Source organism: Elephas maximus, chromosome 7 (assembly GCF_024166365.1).
Source record: "Elephas maximus indicus isolate mEleMax1 chromosome 7, mEleMax1 primary haplotype, whole genome shotgun sequence".
Classification (NCBI taxonomy): Eukaryota; Metazoa; Chordata; class Mammalia; order Proboscidea; family Elephantidae; genus Elephas; species Elephas maximus.
The window spans coordinates 133,409,443-133,431,082 of record NC_064825.1 but is presented as its reverse complement, the minus strand read 5'-3'; the positions used below and the strand labels follow the sequence as shown (position 1 = coordinate 133,431,082).

The 21,640-nt window shown below is 55.0% G+C and overlaps 1 protein-coding gene across 5 annotated transcripts in view; it reads left to right on the top strand.

Moving 5' to 3' along the window:
• SHANK2 (SH3 and multiple ankyrin repeat domains 2) overlaps positions 1–20,214 on the top strand; it is a 37,462-nt gene extending 17,248 nt beyond the window's left edge. For all 5 annotated transcript variants that reach the window (XM_049892755.1, XM_049892754.1, XM_049892752.1 and 2 more), the window contains 2 exons: positions 588–2,967; positions 14,408–20,214. In XM_049892755.1, the coding sequence (XP_049748712.1) occupies positions 588–2,967; positions 14,408–14,963 (2,936 nt within the window). In that variant the 3' untranslated portion in view covers positions 14,964–20,214. The remainder of the gene's footprint in view (positions 1–587; positions 2,968–14,407) is intronic.
• Positions 20,215–21,640: the final 1,426 nt, after the last annotated feature.

The following is a 21,640-nucleotide window of genomic DNA, read 5'->3' as shown; positions in this document are numbered from 1 at the left end:
GATACCTCTGCTTAACGATGGGAGTGATGGCCGCACTTTAGTGCCATCCGAAAGGCTCAGCCCTTGGCGACTGTGCGCCATCCGTATCACACGAGCAAATACCGGTGCCCCCTTGACGCTTGCACTCTCTGCCCTCCTTTCAGATGGTGTCTTAGGCCCCAAGACCCTAAAAACACTCCCCCAGGGTCCCGGCCAAGCCCCCTGACCCAGCCCAGGCCCCACCCCAACACACACGCACGTGCAGGCGCACACAGCCCCAGGAGAGCAGTACCCAGAGCTCGGCCTGGACAGCAGCACTGGAGCAGCGTCCGGCCCCGTCCTGGCCATGAGCATCCCTCAGGAGGGTCTGGGCACCACTGGGCAGGGCGAATAAACACACACACACACACACACACTGCATCCCAGTGACTTTCTTTTCTGTTCTTTCCTTTCTTGTCGGCCCCGAGTGGGCCCGTGACTAATCCCCAGCATCGTGGCTCGTACTGTGCTTGTGGCGAAGTGCCTGTTGTCTCAGCCAGCTCTCGGGACTGGTGCGGCTAGAGCTGTGGCGACTGTGGCTGAAAACTAACCCTGGTGTCTGTTTGCAGGGATAACGGAGGAAGAGCGGCAGTTTCTGGCCCCTCCAATGCTCAAGTTCACCAGGAGCCTGTCCATGCCCGACACCTCCGAGGACATACCCCCTCCGCCCCAGTCCGTGCCCCCGTCTCCACCGCCACCCTCCCCCACTGCCACTGTGTACAACTGCCCCAAGTCCCCGACGCCCAGAGTCTACGGGACCATCAAGCCCGCCTTTACACAGAATCCCGCCGCCAAGGTCTCGGCGGCTGCCCGCTCCGACACGGTGGCTGCCACCATGAGGGAGAAGGGTGCCTACTACAGGCGAGAGCTCGACCGGTACTCCCTGGACTCCGAGGACCTGTACAACCGGAACGCCGCCACCGCCACCCAGGCCAACTTCCGCGGCAAGCGGGGCCAGATGCCCGAGAACCCGTACTCGGAGGTGGGCAGGATGGCCAACAAGGCCGTGTACGTGCCGGCCAAGCCCGCACGGCGAAAGGGCGTGCTGGTGAAGCAGCCCAACGTGGAGGACAGCCCCGAGAAGACGTGTTCCATCCCCATCCCCACCATCATCGTCAAGGAGCCCTCCACCAGCAGCAGCGGCAAGAGCAGCCAGGGCAGCAGCATGGAGACCGACACGCAGGCCGCCGAGCAGCCCGGGCAGCTGCGGCCAGATGACAGCCTGGGCGGCAGCAGCCCCTTCGCAGCCGCCATCGCCGGGGCCGTGCGCGACCGGGAGAAGCGGCTGGAGGCCCGGAGGAACTCCCCGGCCTTCCTCTCCACGGACCTGGGGGACGAGGATGTGGGGCTGGGGCTCCCCGCGCCCAGGACGCGGCCTTCCAAGTTCCCCGAGGAGGGCGGGTTTGGCGACGAGGACAGCACCGAGCAGCTGGCATCACCCTCGCTGGGGCCAGCGCCCAGGGAGCCCGAGAACCACTTTATCAGTGGGGGCGAGGCTGGCACTCAGGACGAGCCTGGGAGGCCGCTGAATCCCACGTCCAAAGCCAAGGGCCCCGAGAGCGGCCCCGAGAATTACGTCCACCCGCTCACGGGGAGGCTGCTGGACCCCAGCTCCCCTCTGGCCCTAGCGCTGTCCGCCAGGGACCGGGCCATGAAGGAGTCCCAGCAGGGGCCCAAGGGGGAGGCCCCCAAGGCCGACCTCAACAAGCCCCTGTACATCGACACCAAAATGCGGCCCAGCATGGAGCCGGCCTTCCCGCCCGTAAGCAGGCAGAACACCCGGGGCCCCCTGCGGCGGCAGGAGACGGAGAACAAGTATGAGACGGAGCTGGGCCGAGAGCGGAAGGGTGATGACAGGAACATGCTGGTCACCATCATGGACACGTCCCAGCAGAGGTCGGCCGGCCTGCTCATGGTCCACACCGTCGACGCCGCCAAGTCGGACGGCTCCCTGGAGGAGGAGGACCAGAAGGAGCAGGCAGAGACGCAGGCGGACCACTCTCCACCCGAGGTGCCAGAAGGTGTCTCCAAAACCGAAGGTGCTTTGCAGCTCTCAGCTGCCCCCGAGCCGGCCGCTGCGCCCGGCAGAGCCATGGTGGCGGCCGGCTCCATGGAGGAGACGGTTGTCTTGCCGTTCCGCATCCCTCCCCCACCTCTGGCCTCTGTGGACTTGGATGAAGATTTTATCTTTACAGAGCCATTGCCTCCGCCCCTGGAATTTGCAAACAGTTTTGATATCCCCGACGACCGCGCCGCTTCGGTCCCCGCTCTGGCCGAGTTGGTCAAGCAGAAGAAACACGATGCCCCTCAGTCCCCTTCGCTGAACTCCAGCCAGCCCGCCAACTCGGTAGGCGGTAAGAAGCCAGCTGCTCTCTCCAACTGCCTGCCTGCCCCGTTCCTGCCACCCCCCGAGAGTTTTGACGCCGTCACAGACTCAGGCATCGAGGAGGTGGACAGCCGGAGCAGCAGCGACCACCACCTGGAAACAACCAGCACCATGTCCACCGTGTCCAGCATCTCCACCTTGTCCTCCGAGGGCGGTGAGAACGCAGACACCTGCACGGTCTACGCGGACGGACAAGCCTTCGTGGTCGACAAGCCCCCAGTACCTCCCAAGCCAAAAATGAAACCCACCATCCACAAAAGCAACACCCTTTACCAGGACGCGCTGGTGGAGGAGGACGCGGACAGCTTCATCATCCCCCCGCCGGCCCCGCCCCCCCCGCCCGGAGGGGCCCAGCCCAGCACGGCCAAGGTCGTTCAGCCAAGGACCTCCAAACTATGGGGCGACATCACGGAGGTCAAGATCCCCATTCTCTCAGGCCCAAAGGCAAACGTCATTAGTGAATTGAACTCAATCCTGCAGCAAATGAACCGAGAGAAATCGGCCAAGCCGGGAGAAGGACTGGAGGCACCGACGGGAGGGAAACCTGCCGGACTCGCTCTAAGGTAAGTTCCGCCGTTGGCACACACGCCACCTGCTCCGTACCCAGGCCTGCCTGTCTCGTCAGTGCCGACCCGAAGTCCCCATGGGGAGCAACCAAAGCAGACAGGAAGAGGGGAGCCCGGAAGGCCGTTGGCGTTGGCTGCGTCCGTTACACGATAACGCACTTCTTTCTCTTACTCTCGGGGACTCCAGCGCAGTGGAGTGACAATGGCATCCTCCTCAAAGGACGCAGCGCTCCCCTGTAAAGACGTGTAATGAAACGTGTCTGCACGGAGCCCTTACCACCATGGCTTCTAAAGGGCAGCTCTGCTGTCTCCTCCTGAGCCCTCCAGGTCTGCCCAGGACCACCAAAAGGGCCATTTTCAACCAGCCAACCAGCTGCCGTTGAGTCGACCCTGACCCATTGCGACCCTGCGTGCGTTAGAGTAGGATGCTACTCCGTTGGGTTTCAATGACTGGGATCTTATGGAGCAGATTGCCAGGCCTTTCTTCCGAGGCAGCTCTGGGTGGAATCTAACTGCCAGTCTTTTGGTTAGCATCTGATCACATTAACTGTGCCACCAGGGAGAGCCTCAAAAAAGCCAAAACTGAGCTCTGACTCAGTGGCAGGAGAGTAGTAGCCATGTGGGCGGGGGGTGGTGGGCAGCGTGGGCGTGTCTGGGTGGGGTGGCGTGTGTGGGCGTTCTCCCTTTCCTCTCCCATCGCCGACTGATTTGACGTAACAAGAGGCCCTAGGTCATGGCTTTACTAGTGAATTCAGATGGAAACGCATTCCTCCCACCAACCGGACCACCCTATTCCAGGAGGCAAGCCTCGCAGAGAAGAAACATCCAGTTGTCCCCAGGTCGTCCACTCATGGTCTCACGCAGGGTTTACTGCCACTAGAACTGGGGACAAAATGTGGGTGTTGTTCCTCAGCCCAACCAGAAGGGTCGCCCTGAGCACGCTACCTCTAGAACAGTCCACGCAGCTGTCCGTGACAGGTGTTCCGTAATTCTCACCACAGCCACCGCTCGTTGTCCTTGGTTTTGCCATTTCGTAGTTCCCCACGCGGCAGCGTTCTTCGTCTTCCATTCCCCCCACTGATGTTAAGTTCAGGATTCATCGTTTTGACTAACGGTGTCTTTCTTCACATGGCTGCTGTGCACGTCCTTGAGTCCAACAACCCCGTCCGTTAATCAGCAGTCTCGCCACGCCGGGTCTTGGGATGCGGGCCGGGAGCCACAGTTTCTCTGTTGTCTTTCAGGGTGGACGTAGATAAGTTACTGGACGGCTCTCAGTCCTCGTCAGAGCAGTCCTGGTGGGCTGGCCTTGGTCGAGGGCAGACGACGATGCTGTCCTCTCACAGGATGCAGGCCATTCACCATGGCATTCAAGAGCACCCCCAGGTGGGGAGCCGCAGATCCCCCTACTTCTGGGAGACGTGTGAACAGACATACCTACAAATACATATTTTTGAAAACCAGCTGCCATCCAGTCAATTCGGACTCGGAGCAAAGCCTCAGAAATCTTACAAGCCTGCTGGCCTGCCCTTTGGCACTGTGCACCAATGGGGCTGTTCAGCTGCTATGTGTGTTCTCTTGTAGTCGTTACACTGTCGTGGAAGTAACAAGCAAGACACCTCATCTCCGCGTTACACTTTTTACATAACCCTCTCACGTAGGTGAAGGGTCTCTACAACCCCCCAGGAGGAGGGGAGCAGGCATCCATTACCCCCATTTTTCAGAAAGAGAAACCAAGGCTCTGAGAGGCCAAGTGGCTTATCCCAGTGGGTGGCCAGCAGGAGGGGAGCCAGGGCCTGGCTTAGGTCTTCAGAAGGAACTTCCACTTTCTGTCCGCTTGCCACCAGCGGCTGCAGTGAGGAGGGGAGGGGAGTTACTAGAGGGCTGGAGAGACCGATTCACCGTTCAGGGCCGTGTGCAGCCCCAGGGCATCCCGCCCTCAGCTCCAGGGACTGCATGCACTCGGCCTCCTCTCTGAGCAGCCTCTGGATTGTCGTGTTGTTCACTGGCACCGAGTCGGCCCCTGATTCGAGGCCAGACCATGCATGACGGAATGAAACACTGCCCAGTCCTACGCCATCCCCATGATCCGTCACCAGTCTATTCATTCCCAGCCTGGACACCCTCCTGGGGCTCTCGTGTGAGAGTGGGAATCTAAGTCGCAGGCGTCCATAGGCTCTTCCTGCCCAGTGTTCCTACAGGTGGACCTGGGCAGGGAGGGGTCTCAGGGCAGACGTCCCAGCAGAATCCCGCTGGACTTCTAGAGGAGTGCAGCAGCGTGGCCACCCCGGGCTGTGCCAAGGAATATTTGCTGACACCGATAAAGCATTCCACCAATGCCAGGCCCCACATTCCCCGGCAGCACGGTGCAGACGAGGAAACGGCAGGGCAGAGAGGGGAAGTGACAAGGCCAAGGACTCTGAGCAGGAAGGGGCGGAGTAGACGTCCAACTCCAGGCTGTCTCAGGCTTCAACTCGTGGCCTCTCGCTGGGGTCAGGGATTACCTTGGAAGGAAGAGGCAAGTATCTCACAGCATCTGCAAGGCTGGGCTGCGGAGGCTGCTGCTCTCAGGCCTTCGGAACACACCTTGAGTTGAGTGCCCGGGCTCTTGGGTGACCCAGCAGTGGAGACCAGGCAAGGACGGTCACAAGGTGGTCACCAGCACTGCTGAGCTTCGGGAGGCTGTGTCAGGTCCTTCGCTGCTCACAGCCAAGGATGTGCTTGGAGCCAGGCTGGAAATAGGACAGCCCTCAGGCCCAAGGACAAGACGAAGGTCAGTAACTTCAGGCACTCAGCACCTATGCTTTTCTGATCTAACAACCTCACCAAGACAGCAAGTGTTTCGGACAAAACCGGGCAGATGAAGCACTCGGGACGTTAACTGTGGCCACAGAGCATACCGACAAGGACAAGTCAGAGCCAGCTCGTGTCCCACCAGCGGTCCTGGAGAGCTGTCCGGGCGTGTGGCTGTGCGCCTCCTCTTGCCCTGGTGCTGTGTCCTCCATAGCCATCAGCAGCGCTCCGACCCCTTTTCCTTCTCCCACACGGCCAGATGTCCCAGGCGGGGCTGTGTCTGCTTGGCTGGGCCTTGGGCTCTCCAATGGGCCTGGGTATTTACCCGTCTTGGGGATTAGACAAAGCCCGGTGAACTCAGCCAGGGCGGGCGTCTCACCGCCACTTTTAAATGCATCTAAAGTTCTAGAACCACGAATGTCCCTGGGCAAAATGAGGCGCGAAGTTGGGTGCAGGGAATTCCTACTGAGGAAGAGAAACGAGTTTTGCTGGGGAACTTGAAAACCTGGCCACGCTTCCGAGACGACAGACAGGCAGTGGAGCGCAAGTCCCATTTCCACAGAAACAAGCCTGGGTGGCCAGGAAAGGGCTCATCTTCAGAGCTGCTCCATCGATGGTTCGTTGACTAAGGGGCAGAAACCTCGGCTAACCTCGCCCTGTGGGAGTGCTTCTGCCCTTGGGTTCTCCCCTAACAGCTCCAAGGTCAGACGGCTGTCTTTCCACGAATGAGCTCCTGCTGCCAGTATCTGTTCCCTGAAAGCAGGGAAGGCTTGGGATTTCCAAGTGTCTCGATTACAAACACGTCAGTGAAAGGATGTCAGTCAAGTAGTTTTCTTCAGTAAACAAACACCAGAGGTACCTCCTCGGGCCTGCTCTGGGACCACCCGCCAGAAATGACACTGGTGGGCAGTCTGGGGAAAGCGCGCCTGCCGCCAGGCTTGATTACCCCAGGAAATAATCTCATCTTTGAGGAACGTCTCAAACCCAGATCCAAGCAAAGGGAGCTGAGTCCTGAGGGGAGGAGCGTGAGTCCCTGCAAGAAGTCAGCTGGTTCTTCTCTGCAGAAGCCCGGTGCAGTGGCCGCTATCCCACGGGCTTCTCCGCCTGGCCAGTACCGCGCCCTGGAGACCCAGCCAGGAGCCTGGGGCCGTGCGGTCCAGCTCTTCCCTCTGAGGCTCTGAGCCACCAGGATGAAGTCCTGTGGCACTGCCAGCACCGTGCCCCACACGAAGGGCACCCAGCAACCGTAGGGACAGCCGCAGGAACACCGTTCATTTGCACCCTGCGCTGTACTCTTCAGGGTTCTTCCCACATGTAACCCACACGTACACGATTTTCACATTGGAGGTGGTGTGTGGTCGGTCTTGTGGACCAAGGATGCTTTGCTCCAATGGGCAGGCTCCCCAGGCGCAGACTGCTGGAAGACCATCTGAACACTCGGTCCCCTGGCCTCCAGAGTTCCTGGCTCAGGAGTGCACTGAGCTGCTACTTCACACGAGGTGGAGAGGTGGCGGGGTAACAAGAGGAACACAAAACCAGGGACAGCAGAACTCACTGGTTCATTCATTCACCAAATAGCTACCATTCACCTCTTAGGTCCCACGCACCCTGCTCAGCCCAGGATTTACCACAGAACAAGAAACTCACGGTCCCTCCCTTGTGGGGGGATGTGGACCCAAAACCCCAAACCAAGCCCACTGCCATTGACTCAGTTCTTGAGTCATAGCGACCCTGCAGGACAGAGTAGAGCTGCTCCATAGGGTTTCCAAGGCTGTCATCTTTACGGAAGCAGACTGGTGGGTTCGAACTGCCAACCTTTCAGTTACCAGCCGAGCACCTTAAGCACTGCGCCACGGTTAGTAACAAACAAGGCAGACCCGAAGCATGACAAGTGCCGAAAAGGAACGCAGATGTGCTAGCAGGTTAGAGCGGCCGTGTGCGGGACGGCTCACAGACACTATAAGGAAGTGACGTTTGAACGACCTGAAGGACCCGTAAGGAGCCAGCTGTGCAGAAAACCAGGAGAGGAGCATTGCAGGCATGGGGACAGCGAGTGCAAAGGCCCCGAGGTCACACAGTACCCTTCCTGCCGCAGAAACAGTGCGGCCTGGTGAGGCGGTGGGCAGGGCCAGGCAGGTGGAGAGCTGGACCACATTCGGAGTGATGGCGGCCCTTGGAGGGGTCCAGCCAAGGCTCCGCATCATTCCGTGATGATTACCCAGCTTCTGTTCAATCATACAGCCCGAAGTGACCGCAGGGAGACCCATTAGCAGGCCACCGCAGGCATCCAGATGAAGGACCTGCACCCTGGAGACGAGCAGGTTGATCCAAGGGACAAGTGCCTAGGTGCCCAGAAAAACCCCACGCACTGTGCCTGACTTACATGCTGTGTTTTGACCCAAAGAAACACGCCAGCTAAGACCCAGGAAAGCCAGAGAAATCAATCTGCTGCCCTCCATCAGTATTTCCACAGCGAAGGTCCGTTTCACCTTCACCTTCTCTACGTTGAAAGGCATGGAGGAGTGTCTGCTTGCGGAGGCCCCTGTGGCATAAGCTGGGTCCCCCAGGCTTCCTGCTGGAGCCCCTAGCTCTTTGTGGTGGGGCTGGAAGGGAAGCTGAGATTGGCCTTCACCTGAGGCCCTGGTGGGCTTCAGGGAGGAGGTTCATTTGGCTGGTGGAGCTCTAGGTCCCAGAGGCCCCCACGGGGTCCCAGCTGCCTGGAGCTGTGTGCGTGGGCCACATCTCAGGAAAGTCAGATCTCGAGCCCCCTAGCTGCCCCCTCCAAGGCAGCCACCCTCACCATGGCCAAGCCGCCAGCTCTTCTCCAGCGCTGTCCTGACAGCCTCTTGATTTTAAAATAAATCAGTGTGAGCTGTTAAAAAAATTGTCTCTGCCCAGCTAGTCCCAGAGCACGGACATCCAAACTGACTCGATAATGGCACCGCTTATGGGCATTTTCACAACCTCCCTGCCGTCACGGCTGCTTTACCGGTTCACGCCCCGACTGAAATGTCCAGGTGATGTCAGTGAATGAGACCATAGATAATTAGGCGGACGTTCGTTAGAGGGGTCCAGATACCTGCTTCCCGTGTGCTCTCTCACACACCGACTGGAGTGTCTTATCCTTGCTCTTCAAACGGCAGGTTCCCTGTCTGCTTTCTGGAATTCGCACGTCGCAGTCTGCGGGGAGGCCCGTTCAGCAAGCACGTGTCGCGGGCAGGCGTGTTTCCCTAATGCTGGGCGCCCTGATCTGCTCAGATGTGAGCATTCTAGCAGAAAGGCCTGGATTCCTGGTGGAAGGTTGCTGAACCCAAGCCCTCCTCCTCTCCCCGTCCCCGCGTCCGAGTTCTGGCTCTGTAACCTTTATCAAGTCACTTCATGTCTTCATCTGGGAAATGGGGAGAGCGGTGATCGTCAGCTGTTCATTCAGCAGTCGTTTCCTGCAGACAGACAAGGCCCCCTTACGGCGCTCGGAGCCAGGGCGGGGGACTGTGAGGCCTGAGTGTGAGAAAGCCGTCATAGGACTGATGGCCACGCCCTCGCCTCCCAGTTTGGGGGAAGGAGGCGAGCATGAATGTAGTAGGCGTCCTGCCATAGAGATACACATGAATGTCAGGGACCGCATCCACTCAGCTCCCTACAGGATGAATTCCTTTCTGCCTTTGCAGTCTCTTTAGCGGGTTGCCTGTGAGGCATCACATTCTGGTTTAAAGCTTATTCAATCATCAGAACTTTCTTTCTCTTCTAAAAAAAAAAAAAACAAAAGAAAGCATCACTACACCCAGGCCCGGGACAGGTGGGGCACAGTACAAGTGAAAGGAGCGGCTCTAGCCACACTGCAGGCCGTGGGCAAATTTGTGAACCGCTGGTACCCACCATACCCGTGTCTTTTTAATGCCCCACCTATCAGGATGCCGCCTGTCGGGTTTTGAATTTCCCGTTCTAAAGATGAAAGCAATGCCCACGCTGATTTTCGGTTCTGGGCCATGATGGGGGCTGGACACGGTGTCTCCGTCCTTGGCGGAAAGGGACCGACAGGGATAGGTTCTCAGCCCGTGTCTGTACCTCTGCCTTCATTTCATCCGTGGAAAGATGTTTTTTTCCTTTTAATGAATTTTGCAGTGTTGCCTCAAGCCATTCCATTTTGTCCCTTTCATTCGCTCCCATGATGGGCGTTAACAGAGTAACTCAGGTACGTTTACACACCAGATACAGGTCTGTCACTAAAAGCGGGCAGTAACCAGAACGCAGAGGCTTCGCTGGCATGCTGGAGGGAATTTTATGCTGAAAAGGTCCGGAACATGAGCACCAGCGTGGGCCTGGCACAGCGGGCCTCACCCACATCTCGGTGAGGAGTGAAGGCAGGGGTGAATCGCCGCCGCCGAGGGGCCTCTCTCAGCCTCAGGCCACGTACACTGTTGTACAAGAGCCAGACTGAATCTGTAAACAGCGAAAAGACCGCTTGAATCCTGACTTCCTCTGTCCCAGTTACCTTGTGCTGGGAGCGCGTCACCCATTCACTCGCCGTCTGTTTAAAGTGCTCCTGGTTCCATGTGGATCTGATTTAAAAGACAGGATAGAGGATAACCCAAGAGAGGGCATGTGTGTGTGAGTGTGTATGTGTGTGCGTTCTAAACCACGACAGCCGATTCCTGTGTGTTCTGCCCGGGAACCCAGTGGTCACTTAGCGACATAATGTGCAGCCGGGAAGGTCCAGGGAATCATGTCCACGGGGTCAACCGAGAGTAAACCACGCTGCTGCCAAGGCAGGCGGGCTGGGCCGGCCCAGGACAGGCCTGCGTTCTGCTTTGCAAAGTCTTGGGGTCCATTGTGCAGCGCCGTCCAGCAGGGGCACCGGCAGCCTCCCAACACGCAGCTGGCCCTGAAGCCCGGGTCATTAGCTGCTGGGCCGGATCTCCTGTTGCAGACTTGAGGCAGGCAGTCCTCCCCGACGAGGCACGCTGGCTCAGCCTTCATAAGCAGGAGGAGAGAGAGGATGGCTCAGGAGCCAGGTTAGGGTGTCAGCAATGGGAGCCAGGTTAGGGTGTCAGCAATGAGTCGGTTCTCACAAGCAGAGACCAATGTCATTGCAGTGTCCCTGTTTCTTCTCTCTTAACAACTCCTTCCTGAATGTCTTCCTTCTTTCCAAGTGATTCAGATGACCCCAAGCCAGCAAAGGTGAGGGTGTGAATTTCCTGTTCCAAAGATGAAAGCGACGCCCACACTGACTTTCAGTTCTGGGCCATGATGCGGGCTGGACACCGTATCTCCGTCCTTGTCGGATAGAGACCGACAAAAAAGGATAGGCTCTCAGCCAGTGTCTGTACCTCCGCTTTTGTTTCGTCCGTGGAAAGCTTTTTTTTTTTTTCTTTTTATGAATTTTGCAATGTTGTCTCAAGCCATTCCATTTTGTCCTTTTCATTTGCTCCCATGATGGGTGTTAACAGAAGAGGGTCGTGCTGAGCAGAAGTAAGTGCCACCTTCTGCTTGACCTCTGGTGTGTGCTGCTGTCTCTCGTTCTCGCTGCCCACCCATGCGTTCGGGGAGCCTCCTCGTCACTCCCTGGCAACACAGCCGCCTGCAGAGCCTTTCTGAAAAAACAATTCCCAGTCCCTGGTCGTGGCAGGGTCGTTTTCACAGGTCTTCGTCTCTCACAACCACCACAGTGATGGGGCCCGGGCAGCCATGCTCTGGCTCAGAGATAGCCACTACTTACTGCCCCAGTCTAAAGCAGTTGTTGCCACTTTGGGGAGTTCACATGCCTTTGTCTCACAAAGCCTAACAAAGCAACAAGGTAGCTCTCCAGCCATGCTGCCCTGGGGGTCCACCTGACTCAGGATCAGGGGCACAGTCACTATGCAAAGCCAGTTTTCCACAGAGCAGAGCGGGGGTTACTCACCTGAGTGAAGGTGTCCCTGCAGGATGCTTTCCCACTTTGCAAAACACCTTCCCTCATCCCCCAAGGTGCGCGGCCCCAGCCAACATCCCAAATGATCATGACTGGACCGATGCCCATTTTGCGTGCATGCTCAACGTTGTATTACACTGGAACAAATGAGCAGTCCCCCAAACAGACCTGCGTGATGGCTGGAGAGCAAAGAGACGGGCCCTCCTTGACAGAGAACATTCCACGACTCCCAACCCTGCTCTAGCTTTCACCGAAGCTGGACTGGGAGTGCCTTCCAGTCTTGCTTGAGCACCAGAGAGGGGGTGCTGGACCAGGAGTGTCTTTCAGTCCAGCTTGAGCACCAGAGAGGGGGTTTGCAGGTTTCTTCTTAGGTCCTCACTGCCCCCACAGCCCACCTCACTTTTGAAACCACAAGTCTAGATACTAGATACTAGAGAAAGCCCACCCGCACGGAAGGCCTGGGGCCCAGCTGGGCTCTTGCCTCTTGCTTTTGGGTAGCTCAGCCTGCCTCTGGAGCCAGAGTCCTCGGAGGTGCACCTGGAGCTGCCTTATCCCTGTTGGTGTAGCCAGGGTGCCAGGACCAATAGCCAGCACTCCCCCTGGTGAGGTTCTAGACCGGGGTCCCCTATTTGTCACACATCCTGTTCTGGGGCCCGGGAAACTGAATGTGAACACCCCATGGCTGGATGGGTATCCCTGGTGACTGACTCCACAGGCTAAGTCCCCCTGCAGAACTGTCGCTCCTTCTCACTGCGGTATTCCACACTCGAAGTCACGGTGACTAGTGTCATGTAGGGGAGAGTCACAGGCTTAGAGGCACCTGGGTCAGTGATTCGTGTTTTTAGCCAAATACACATCGGCAACAGAGGGGACAAACAGCAGCCCAGAAAAGGAAAGGAAAACACGCAGAGCAGGTAGACTAGCCAGGCACTGTTGGGCCGTGTTTCCAGTTCACACCTTTCAGTTACCTCTGTGGTGTTTCTAGCCCAGAGCCTTTTACATGCTGGTTAATCTACCAGGCCAGAAGCATGACTGCAGGAGAAGGTTCTGGAGGCTCAGTGGGATTCAAAGGTCTGGGGGAGTCCCGTTCGTGGCAGACACTGGCTCCCACCCCCAGAGACGTGGCCTCAGCAGGTCTGAGCCGGGCACAGGAATCCTGGTTTCTAACCAGGTCCCCCGGGCACTCTTTATAAGGGGTTGGCAGCCTCCTCTCTTCTCACAAGTCAGCTGCAGATCTCAAAAGACCGTCCCACGCAAGCTGGCGAGATGGGCTGACGATGGGAACTGGAAGGCCTCGGCACCTAGCCCTCTTTTGTCGTCCCCTATGCTGGCATTTCAGCTGTCAGTGTTCTTCCTCTCGTCCGTGACCCTCTCACCAGGCACTGCGGCCCGCCCACTACCATCAGCGGTCAGGTCCGCACCACCCAGAGCTGCCCCACCCAGGCTGTCTCAGTTCACATCACTCCACTCAGGAGGGAGAGGGCCCGTTTCAGGCAGGAACAAATGGACACGCATAGGCTAAAAGCTTGCCTCAGCCGGTATCTGGCAGGGCAAGACCCAAACATACATCTCCTTCACGTGAACGAGTCTGAAAGGGAAGAGAACGCACAACACTCACCACCTCCCCAGTGGCTGGGGCGGAAGGACAGACATGCCTTCAGTTTGAGGACAGCAGAGAAGAACACGAATCAGGACCCAAGGGAGCAGCTGTCCTCCCGGCCTGTGGCTAGAAAGTCTCCCTAGGCCTTGGCCAGACCAATGAGGGAGCCAGTCAGATATGAGGACAAGGAACTTTTGGGCTTTGAGATGTGACTCCCGCCCCCCCCCCCCCCCCGCCACGGGAGTCATCCAGCCATCTCTGTAGGGCCTAGAAGAGTTGGGTCTGTCATCACTGCAGCCCTAAGGGCTTCACCAGCCCAGCCCGAACAAGAAGGGCACAGATGATGCCCAAGGACCCCCCTGGCCACCGCTGGGAGAATGGGCTCCTTTCAGATTCCAGCTTTCTTGGCAAGGACTGGACGTCCTGCTAGTGAGCTCCTCAGGCTGCCTTCGTGGGGGGCTAACAACAAGCGTAAGCGCGTCCCTGGCTGGCCGTGCGACAAAGCCGAACACTGCTGGATAGTGCTAACTGGCAAAGAAATCCGTTTTTTAGGTTGCATCAGTACAGACTGCATGTTGACAAATGAGTCCTCGTTGTCTGGGTTTACGGATGATTCTATCACACCGAGTGCCCCCATGCAGTTACTGGGAGTTTCTACTTACTGAGATGGGGCTGGCCTGGGAGGTGTCCTTCCCCGCCCTTGCACAGTTAAGCCTGGGGATAGCTCCCGGAGGGCGCTCTTCCATCTACCTGCTGAAATGGAGGCATGAGATGTCACTGCCTCGAGGGGCACTGGTGATGTCGCTGAACACGGTCCACCACGGGAGCAGGACTTCATTCTGGGCCAGTTTTCATGCCTTCTTTGAGCCCTGACCCTCACCCCACCTCTCACAGCCCCTACGCGCGTCCGCCCCGCTCCTCGCGTCTCGGGTCTGGTGAGTGGGCTGGTTTGGTGCGCTCTGGGGTCTCCTTGGAAGTTTCTGCCTCCTGCCTCCTCCTCTCCTGCCCCCGTCCCGGCATGGCAAATAATTTTCTCTTTGCCAGTGCCCCTGCCGCTAGACGCTCCGGTGTGGCCTGGGTGTCCCCCCCTTCCTTGCCGACTTGGCTTGTGACGCTTTTCTCTGTCGTTGCTGTTTCAGGAGCACCGTCTCAGGTACACGGAGCACTACGGTCACCTTCACTGTTCGCCCTGGCACCGCCCAGCCCATCACCCTGCAGAGCCGGCCCCCGGACTGTGAAAGTAGGACCTCAGGAACAAGACGTGCCCCGAGCCCCGTGGTCTCGCCAACAGAGATGAACAAAGAGGTCCTGCCCGCCCCTCTGTCTGCTGCTGCCGCGTCTCCTTCCCCCTCTCTCTCAGATGTCTTTAGCCTTCCAAGCCAGCCCCCTTCTGGGGACCTATTTGGCTTGAACCCAGCGGGACGCAGCAGGTCACCATCACCCTCAATACTGCAACAGCCAATCTCAAATAAGCCTTTTACAACTAAACCTGTCCACCTGTGGACTAAACCAGACGTGGCAGATTGGCTGGAAAGTCTAAACTTGGGTGAACACAAAGAGACCTTCATGGACAATGAAATCGATGGCAGCCACTTACCAAACCTTCAGAAGGAAGACCTAATAGACCTTGGGGTGACCCGGGTCGGACACAGAATGAACATAGAGAGGGCTTTGAAACAGCTGCTGGACAGATAAGGGCGGCTGCTCTTGACCTTCACGGACTTCTTATAAGTAGAGATGGGCTTATACTGAGATAGCTGGATGGCCAAGCGAGGTCTGTGAGCACCGACCCCACCCCATGGGACTGTCTCCTGGTACCCAAAGAAGTGTTGAGCATGTCCATGGTGCGGCTGAGCAAAGAAGGGCCTGGGACCCCCCTGGCTCTCTCTGTGGGGTTCTTGGGCTGTTTCTGTCAAATGGGATGACGGGGAGGGAGCTTTTCTAACTCGTGAAGAGATCCACACCTGCCTCTCGGCACGCAGGTGACCTCACTTGGCTGGGTCCCAGAGGCTCCCCCGTCGATTTGGCACGGGATCTTTGCTCTTGTAGGCAGACACCAATGTACCTGAGATACCTCCTGAGACCTCCCGCCTCGCTTCCTGGGCAGCTGTCACCTCCCGGCCCCAGAACAGGCCCCTCCTCATTCTCTTGGCCTCTCGGAGGCCCCCGATGCTCACCTCTTTTTCTCTCCTGGACTTTGCTTCCCGCGAGAGGCCCCAGGCGTGTTCATTCAGTGCCTCAACTTGGGCCTGAAAGGCAGAGAAACATTTTTTCTGTATAGACTCTTCTCCCGTCTCCTCCTGCGACACGCTCCGGTGGCTCTTTGGCCATGAGGTTCTTGGCAGTGGTGGGGAGTTTGAGCAGGGTCGTGCCCAGCTTTGCTTAGCTTGCTTGCTTTCTGCAAATCCATTCGCATGTTTCCAAGGTGGCCACACAGATGTCACATAGCATGAGTCAAAGCACAAAGTCACGATTCCAATGAGGGGGACTTTGCCATGGGAAGCAGCCAGTGTGCGGCTGCCTGGGTACAAAGTCTCCTTGAGAATAAGAACAGCTGTCTGCCAGGAACATCTGTTTAGGGGTGTGAGAAGGGGCTTCTCTGCCTTTCAGCGTTTCTTTTTCAATTGAAGACGTTTCAGCTCTGCAAAGATCAGAGTAGGTGAGCATCCACTTTGACCTGGGAGATCAGATGCAAGGCTGATGACGGGCCTGTGCTGCCTGGGCCGTGTCTTCACAGGGAGTGTGGGCGCAGCGCCCTCAGCTCTGAGCCCTGCCGGGGGCAAGCACCTTTTGCTATCTGAGGCCAGGGAAGATGACACTTCAGGGGCGTTTTCCTTTCTCTCCAGGTGTCCAGGAATCCCACCAGCTTGTCTTAATAGCCAACAGGTTCTTTGAGGACCCACTGGGTGTGGAGTGTAGACGGGACTCAGGGTGAAGAAGAGAAGGTGGGCTGCAGGATGCAGGTTAAGAGCAGGTGAAAAGGAGGAGAGCAGGGGGTCTCCTGGACTGCCAGACTTGCCTCCCCAAGGCCTTCTTAGAGCCCTGCCCCTTCGTTTCCTTGGACCCCTCCTCCCCTCTAACAATACCTCTGATTTCCAAGGGAGGTCATCCATTGCATACGGACAGCAAAACATCCCGTCAGGCTCCCAGCACATTCTCCCACATTTGGAAGATACTCGAATGTCAGGGTTTTGGTTTTATTATGATTTCAGAACTAGCCCAGCCCATCTCTAATTATAATACATGATTTTTTTTTTTTTTTTTTTTTTTTAATGCTCACGAGCAAGTGTCTGATTAGGCCTGGAACAGCCCTAGAATGAATACGTAAAATTTAGCAATTTAAAATACCTTTCTTTACTGCAAGTTTCAATAGTTGTACAGATAGTTTATAAGCACAATATTTTAAGAAAAAAAAAAGTGGCTGGTCTACTACGCAGCCTTTGTGCCACTTCAGTGCTAGAAAGTTAAAGAAGAAAAAACAAAATTTTGTGATTTACTATTTGTGTGGAATAATTCTAGAAGTATGACCTTTTTAAATCAACCTTATTTGGATGCATTGGAACCAGCAGAGCTGTGTTATATTTTCTATCTTTGCTACAAGTTCATCATCAAGGGACAATTATTGCTTCAAAAGTGGTTACAACTCACAGTGCAGCAGTTTCTCCAAAAACAACACCCACACACACTCTCACACACACACACACACACCCTTTCCAGCCACACGCTCCTGATTTGCAAAACAAGTCTTTGGACCGCCCTCTGTTCTAAAACCTTTTGCAGGTCAATCTTTGTATTCGAACGATCCAATCTAATTCAAGATCAGCTGAATGCTAAGGCGCCTTCCTTCGGGAGACTCTCAGTTTCTCCATCACCAGACGTATGAATATGACTCTAGAGGAGTTTCAAGCCAAGATGCTGTATGTAGGTGGCCTCCTGGGGCTGCACGATGTTTCAGAAAATGTAAAGATGGTGGTTCGGCCTTATTTGTCTTCCATTTGGTGACACCGCAAAATTCAGTTCAGTCAGTCCCTTTTTTCCTTTGCCTGCGGTTGGTATTACTTCTACGCTCAGTGCCAGGCAGACGCTAGAGAAAGCAGGCGTCAAGGGGACCGCCGGTAGATTGCAGTCGCGCGCAGTGTGGTGGCTTTGGGCTTGCTGAGCTTCGGCAGACAGCCCGTGAGAGCTGGCTATTTCTCAAAGCAGCTTTGAGCCACATGCAGCTAACCAGACGCAAACCAACTGAAAGACTGAAGAGCTGATAAAATAGCTCATTTTTACATTGTCTCATCACCGAAGAGCAACAGGGCCTGTGAGAACCTGCACTGACCCACAAACACACACATCGCCAAGGTGGATCAGTCTCTAGCTCCAGTTGGGTGATTTGGTGTAGAAAGCAATAGTTTCTCATTCAAATAGCCTCCCACTGTCCTCCCCCTTTGGGACGTGTTAAGACCAGGCCCTATTCCATGACCCTATTTAATGGTGGAACAAACGTTCAACTGCTCATATAAAGATCGTGTTAATAGTATCCCAGGTTTTAAGATCAACTTTTGTTATATACTGTAATTTAAATAAATTGCATTTACATGCCAGTTTCTGTAATATTGTGTATACAGAACCAAACTCTCTCAAGATGTGAATGATGTCTACCTGCCAAGACACCTTCTCCAGGCGTCTGTGCACATTTTAAGTTAATTCATTAATATAAAAATGACTCAGTGGGACTGTTGATTTGCTGAACTTTACATATCACAAAGCTAATTATTTGTGGTACTTAAGTTAATAAAATGGTGATTTTTTTTTTTTTTTCCTCTGAGTTCTTGAGCAAGCATTACCCAGTTGATCTGGTAATGACTTTTCATGTGTGGGCCACAAATACTGATTTTCCCATTACCAATTTTTTTCAGTGGGGGGGGTTTGTTTTCTAGATACCAATGTTTCACACTATAGTTTCTGTAACAACACATATTCCCATTATCTACATTGCTGTTACTTTCGTGCTTTTCTTCTTTTTAGACTTTATTAAAAAACAAAAATGAACAAAAACAAAAGCTCCTGTAACTGCACCTCCTCCCGACCCTTAAATCTCTTGTACGGCAACCAAAATTACTGTAAAAAATAAATATACTATTGCACTAAGGTTGTGGTTCTGATTGCAGACAGGGAAAACTGAACTAAACAAAGAAGTTGCCAAACTTGCCATCTACTGTAAGGTTATCTGAAACATAGCCAGCTTTACCTCTATAAAACTGACCAGATGGTATCTTCCATCAAAGAGTAAAAATGCTCCTTTCATTGACCTCATTTGCCTTTGTGCCATTTCCTTAGTTATTTTCAATGTATAAATCAAAACCTACATTATTTCAGAATTGTTCAGAATGTGGAAACCAACCACCGTGAACACTCCTGGAGTGTGTGGCTGAGGGCTGGCTTTTCCCCTGGTTCTGGGGGTGGGATGAGGGGAGCCGGATGGTGACCTTTCTGCTCAGGCAGAGGCCTCCCCCACACCCCCAACCATTGTGTTCTTCCTGTAAGGCCATGGCACCTGCGGCTCTGGGCAGACCCTCTGGTTGACACAAACCCAACAAGGTCCTGATAAGCAAGCAACACGCCAAGGCTTGGAGCAAGAGAACACGTGTCTCTTGGCAGAGAACTGAGCTAGGACAATGTAGGCTGTACCTTCAGCTTAGGGAAGCGTAATTTACATTTAAGGAGCCCTGGTGGCGCAGTACTTAAGTCGCTTGGCTGCTAACGGAAAGGTCGGTGGTTGAAACCCACCAACTGCTCCTCGGGAGAAAGATGTGGCAGCCTGCCTCTGTAAGGGTTTACAGCCTTGGAAGCCCTATGGGGCAGTTCTACTCCGTCCTATACGGTCAGAATCAACTCGATGACAGTGGGTTTGGGTTTTAATTTAAACTTAAAACACTGAGCCTCTTCTTTGGCCTCAGCAACGAAAACTCGTCTTTAGCTCCTGTGCGGTTTTCTTTTTTCTATTTTGGCACATTCTCCATCTTGAGCAGCAACCACTACGTTTCCATGGTCAACGAAAAATTCTAATTCACATATCTTCTTGTAGTTTACCTTCCTTAAGCCCCCCGGCCTCACCTTCCGATGGTTTCTTCCAGATCTCAACCACCCCCACCTCATAGTCCAGCGGTTTCTTCCCAACCTCTTTTCTTAGATGAGTATATTAGTTTGGTCACGGGGAAAAAAAAATTATTGGAAAACTTCTTCTTTCACTTGACCTTTGAGATTTTACGAAGCCGGTGACTGGAGCCCTTTCTGTATCTGTAAATGTCCAGGTACACGTGCAAGGAGGTGAGCGAGGACCCCACAGGGGCTGGGGCCGCAGCGGCTGCGCCCCGACGGGGCTGCCTGTGCTTCGTGCGAGCGGCCGGCCAGTTGCCAAGCTTGTTTCTCAGCCTCTCATCACCTCCGTTTTGACGCCGCGCTGTATCAGTGACTGGGTTTCTTTACTGTTCTGGTAGCGTGTTCTTACATCTCCCAGTCTTCACCGTTGTATGTTGCAAGTTACAACCGTCGCTGTCCGTTGTGTCTACCCTGGAGCTTTGTCTATAGCAATTCTGAAACTTTAATACGAGCCTTCAAATAAACACAGAAAAGAAAAAACAAGGAAAAAAATTAAGTGTGTGCCTTGGGTGTTTTGAACCTGATCCGCATAAAACCGTATTGTATTCAAATGCTGTGTATTTAATGACAGAATAAATATATCTTCAATGTATTAATGTAGCCGATAAAATAGTTATAGTGCCTTGTTTTCTGAACTGAGAAGCCCATATCAATGCGCAACATATAGAAAAAACAATCCGAGAAATGAAATGCTGAGAAGACCTGGACACGACTCTGGGGCCCTTCTCATCACAGGACTATGGCATATACACAGTCATTTCGGTTTAAAAAAATAAAAAGAAAATTGAAATAAGATTGTGTTATCAATTAATTTCCCATTAAAAGTGCTGTCTACCCTACCACTTTCAGGAGTTTTCATTGACTTAAAACACAAATGGTGTTTGTTTGAGAAGTGCCACGGAAAAGACGTTGACAGAAGAGTCCTGGGCTTTCGGACCTGCTTCCCCCGTGTTGTGTCCCCCCCTGGTGGTGCCTGTCGGCAGTGCTCACCAGAGTCCGCAGTACATCACTCTTTACATTTTGCTAGAAATAGGCAAAATATTGGTGTTAGTGATCGAGGGCACTCTTCGCGGGAAAACGATTTCAATTTCTCCTAAGCTAAAGGAGTCACGACACACAGCCTGCTTTTCTGTAAAAGGGGTGTGAGAAGTACACCAGTCTCATTCTCGCCTCAACGCCGTCGGGCTCTGTTTAATGGACGTTTACACTGTAAGCTTCCTGAGCAACTTTCGGCGTCTCAGAAGCCGAGCCTGGGGTGCAGCAGGCACCTCGGGGACCGCCGCCCTGCCTGGGGGCCAGAATCACCGCCGCCGCAGTGCAAGTGTTCGGCCTGATGGAGCGGTGGCAGCACTTCTGTAGCCCCATCATCTCTGGGGACCCCTCGGCAAGCAGGCCGCTGACGTTTCCAGAGGTGGGCAAAGGCCACTGGTGTATCCACGGGCGTGTCAGCGTGCTGTCCTGTCACATGCTCACATCCCAAGGGAACGAGGAGCAACTCAGACCTGGAGTTTTCCCCTCTGCCCCTTCACCTCAGAAGACCCTCATAAGGGCTGCTGTTTACAAGGCCAGGAGGAGTCAGCTGGACACCCAGGTTTGTCAGTTTCGGGCCACCAATGTTGACAATGACCCGGGACTGAATGGGGTGGTTTCGAAGTGAGAGATGAGGGGTGCTTCCTGAGGGCCCCACTCCACGCCTTAGACGCTGCTGCTGCCTCGGCTGGAAATGAGGGGACATCCCCTGTGGGACGTGTTCAAGAGTGAAAGAGTGAGCCAGCGGACTGACAGTGGCCACTGGGCCACAGAGACGGAGCGCCAAGCCCTGGGCCCTTCATGAGCTGGAGATCAGGGGAATGGCTGGTTGGTCTTCCATCCAGTCAGGCTGGCAGACTGACTGTGGCGGTAGCTGGTCACCACCTGCAGCTGGTGGCCAGTACACCCGTCCTGCTGCTTCCTAGAAGGCAAACCACCCTATCCTTGCCCACCTGTGGTCTTCCTTGCCCAGGATAACTGCAAAAACAGACGTCAACTTGTTTTCCAAACCCCAGAACCCAGAGAAGGGGAGGAGTAGGAGGCCCCTGGAGTTTTGAGAAGGTGACCATAGCCCAAGGCAGAGATCAACTTGCCAGGCACCTTCCCACGAGGTAGGACGGGTTAGAAAAAAGTCTACCCCGTGCTGTCTTTGTGCCAGGCACGGCATCCACTCTGTCTAGCGGCCTTATGAG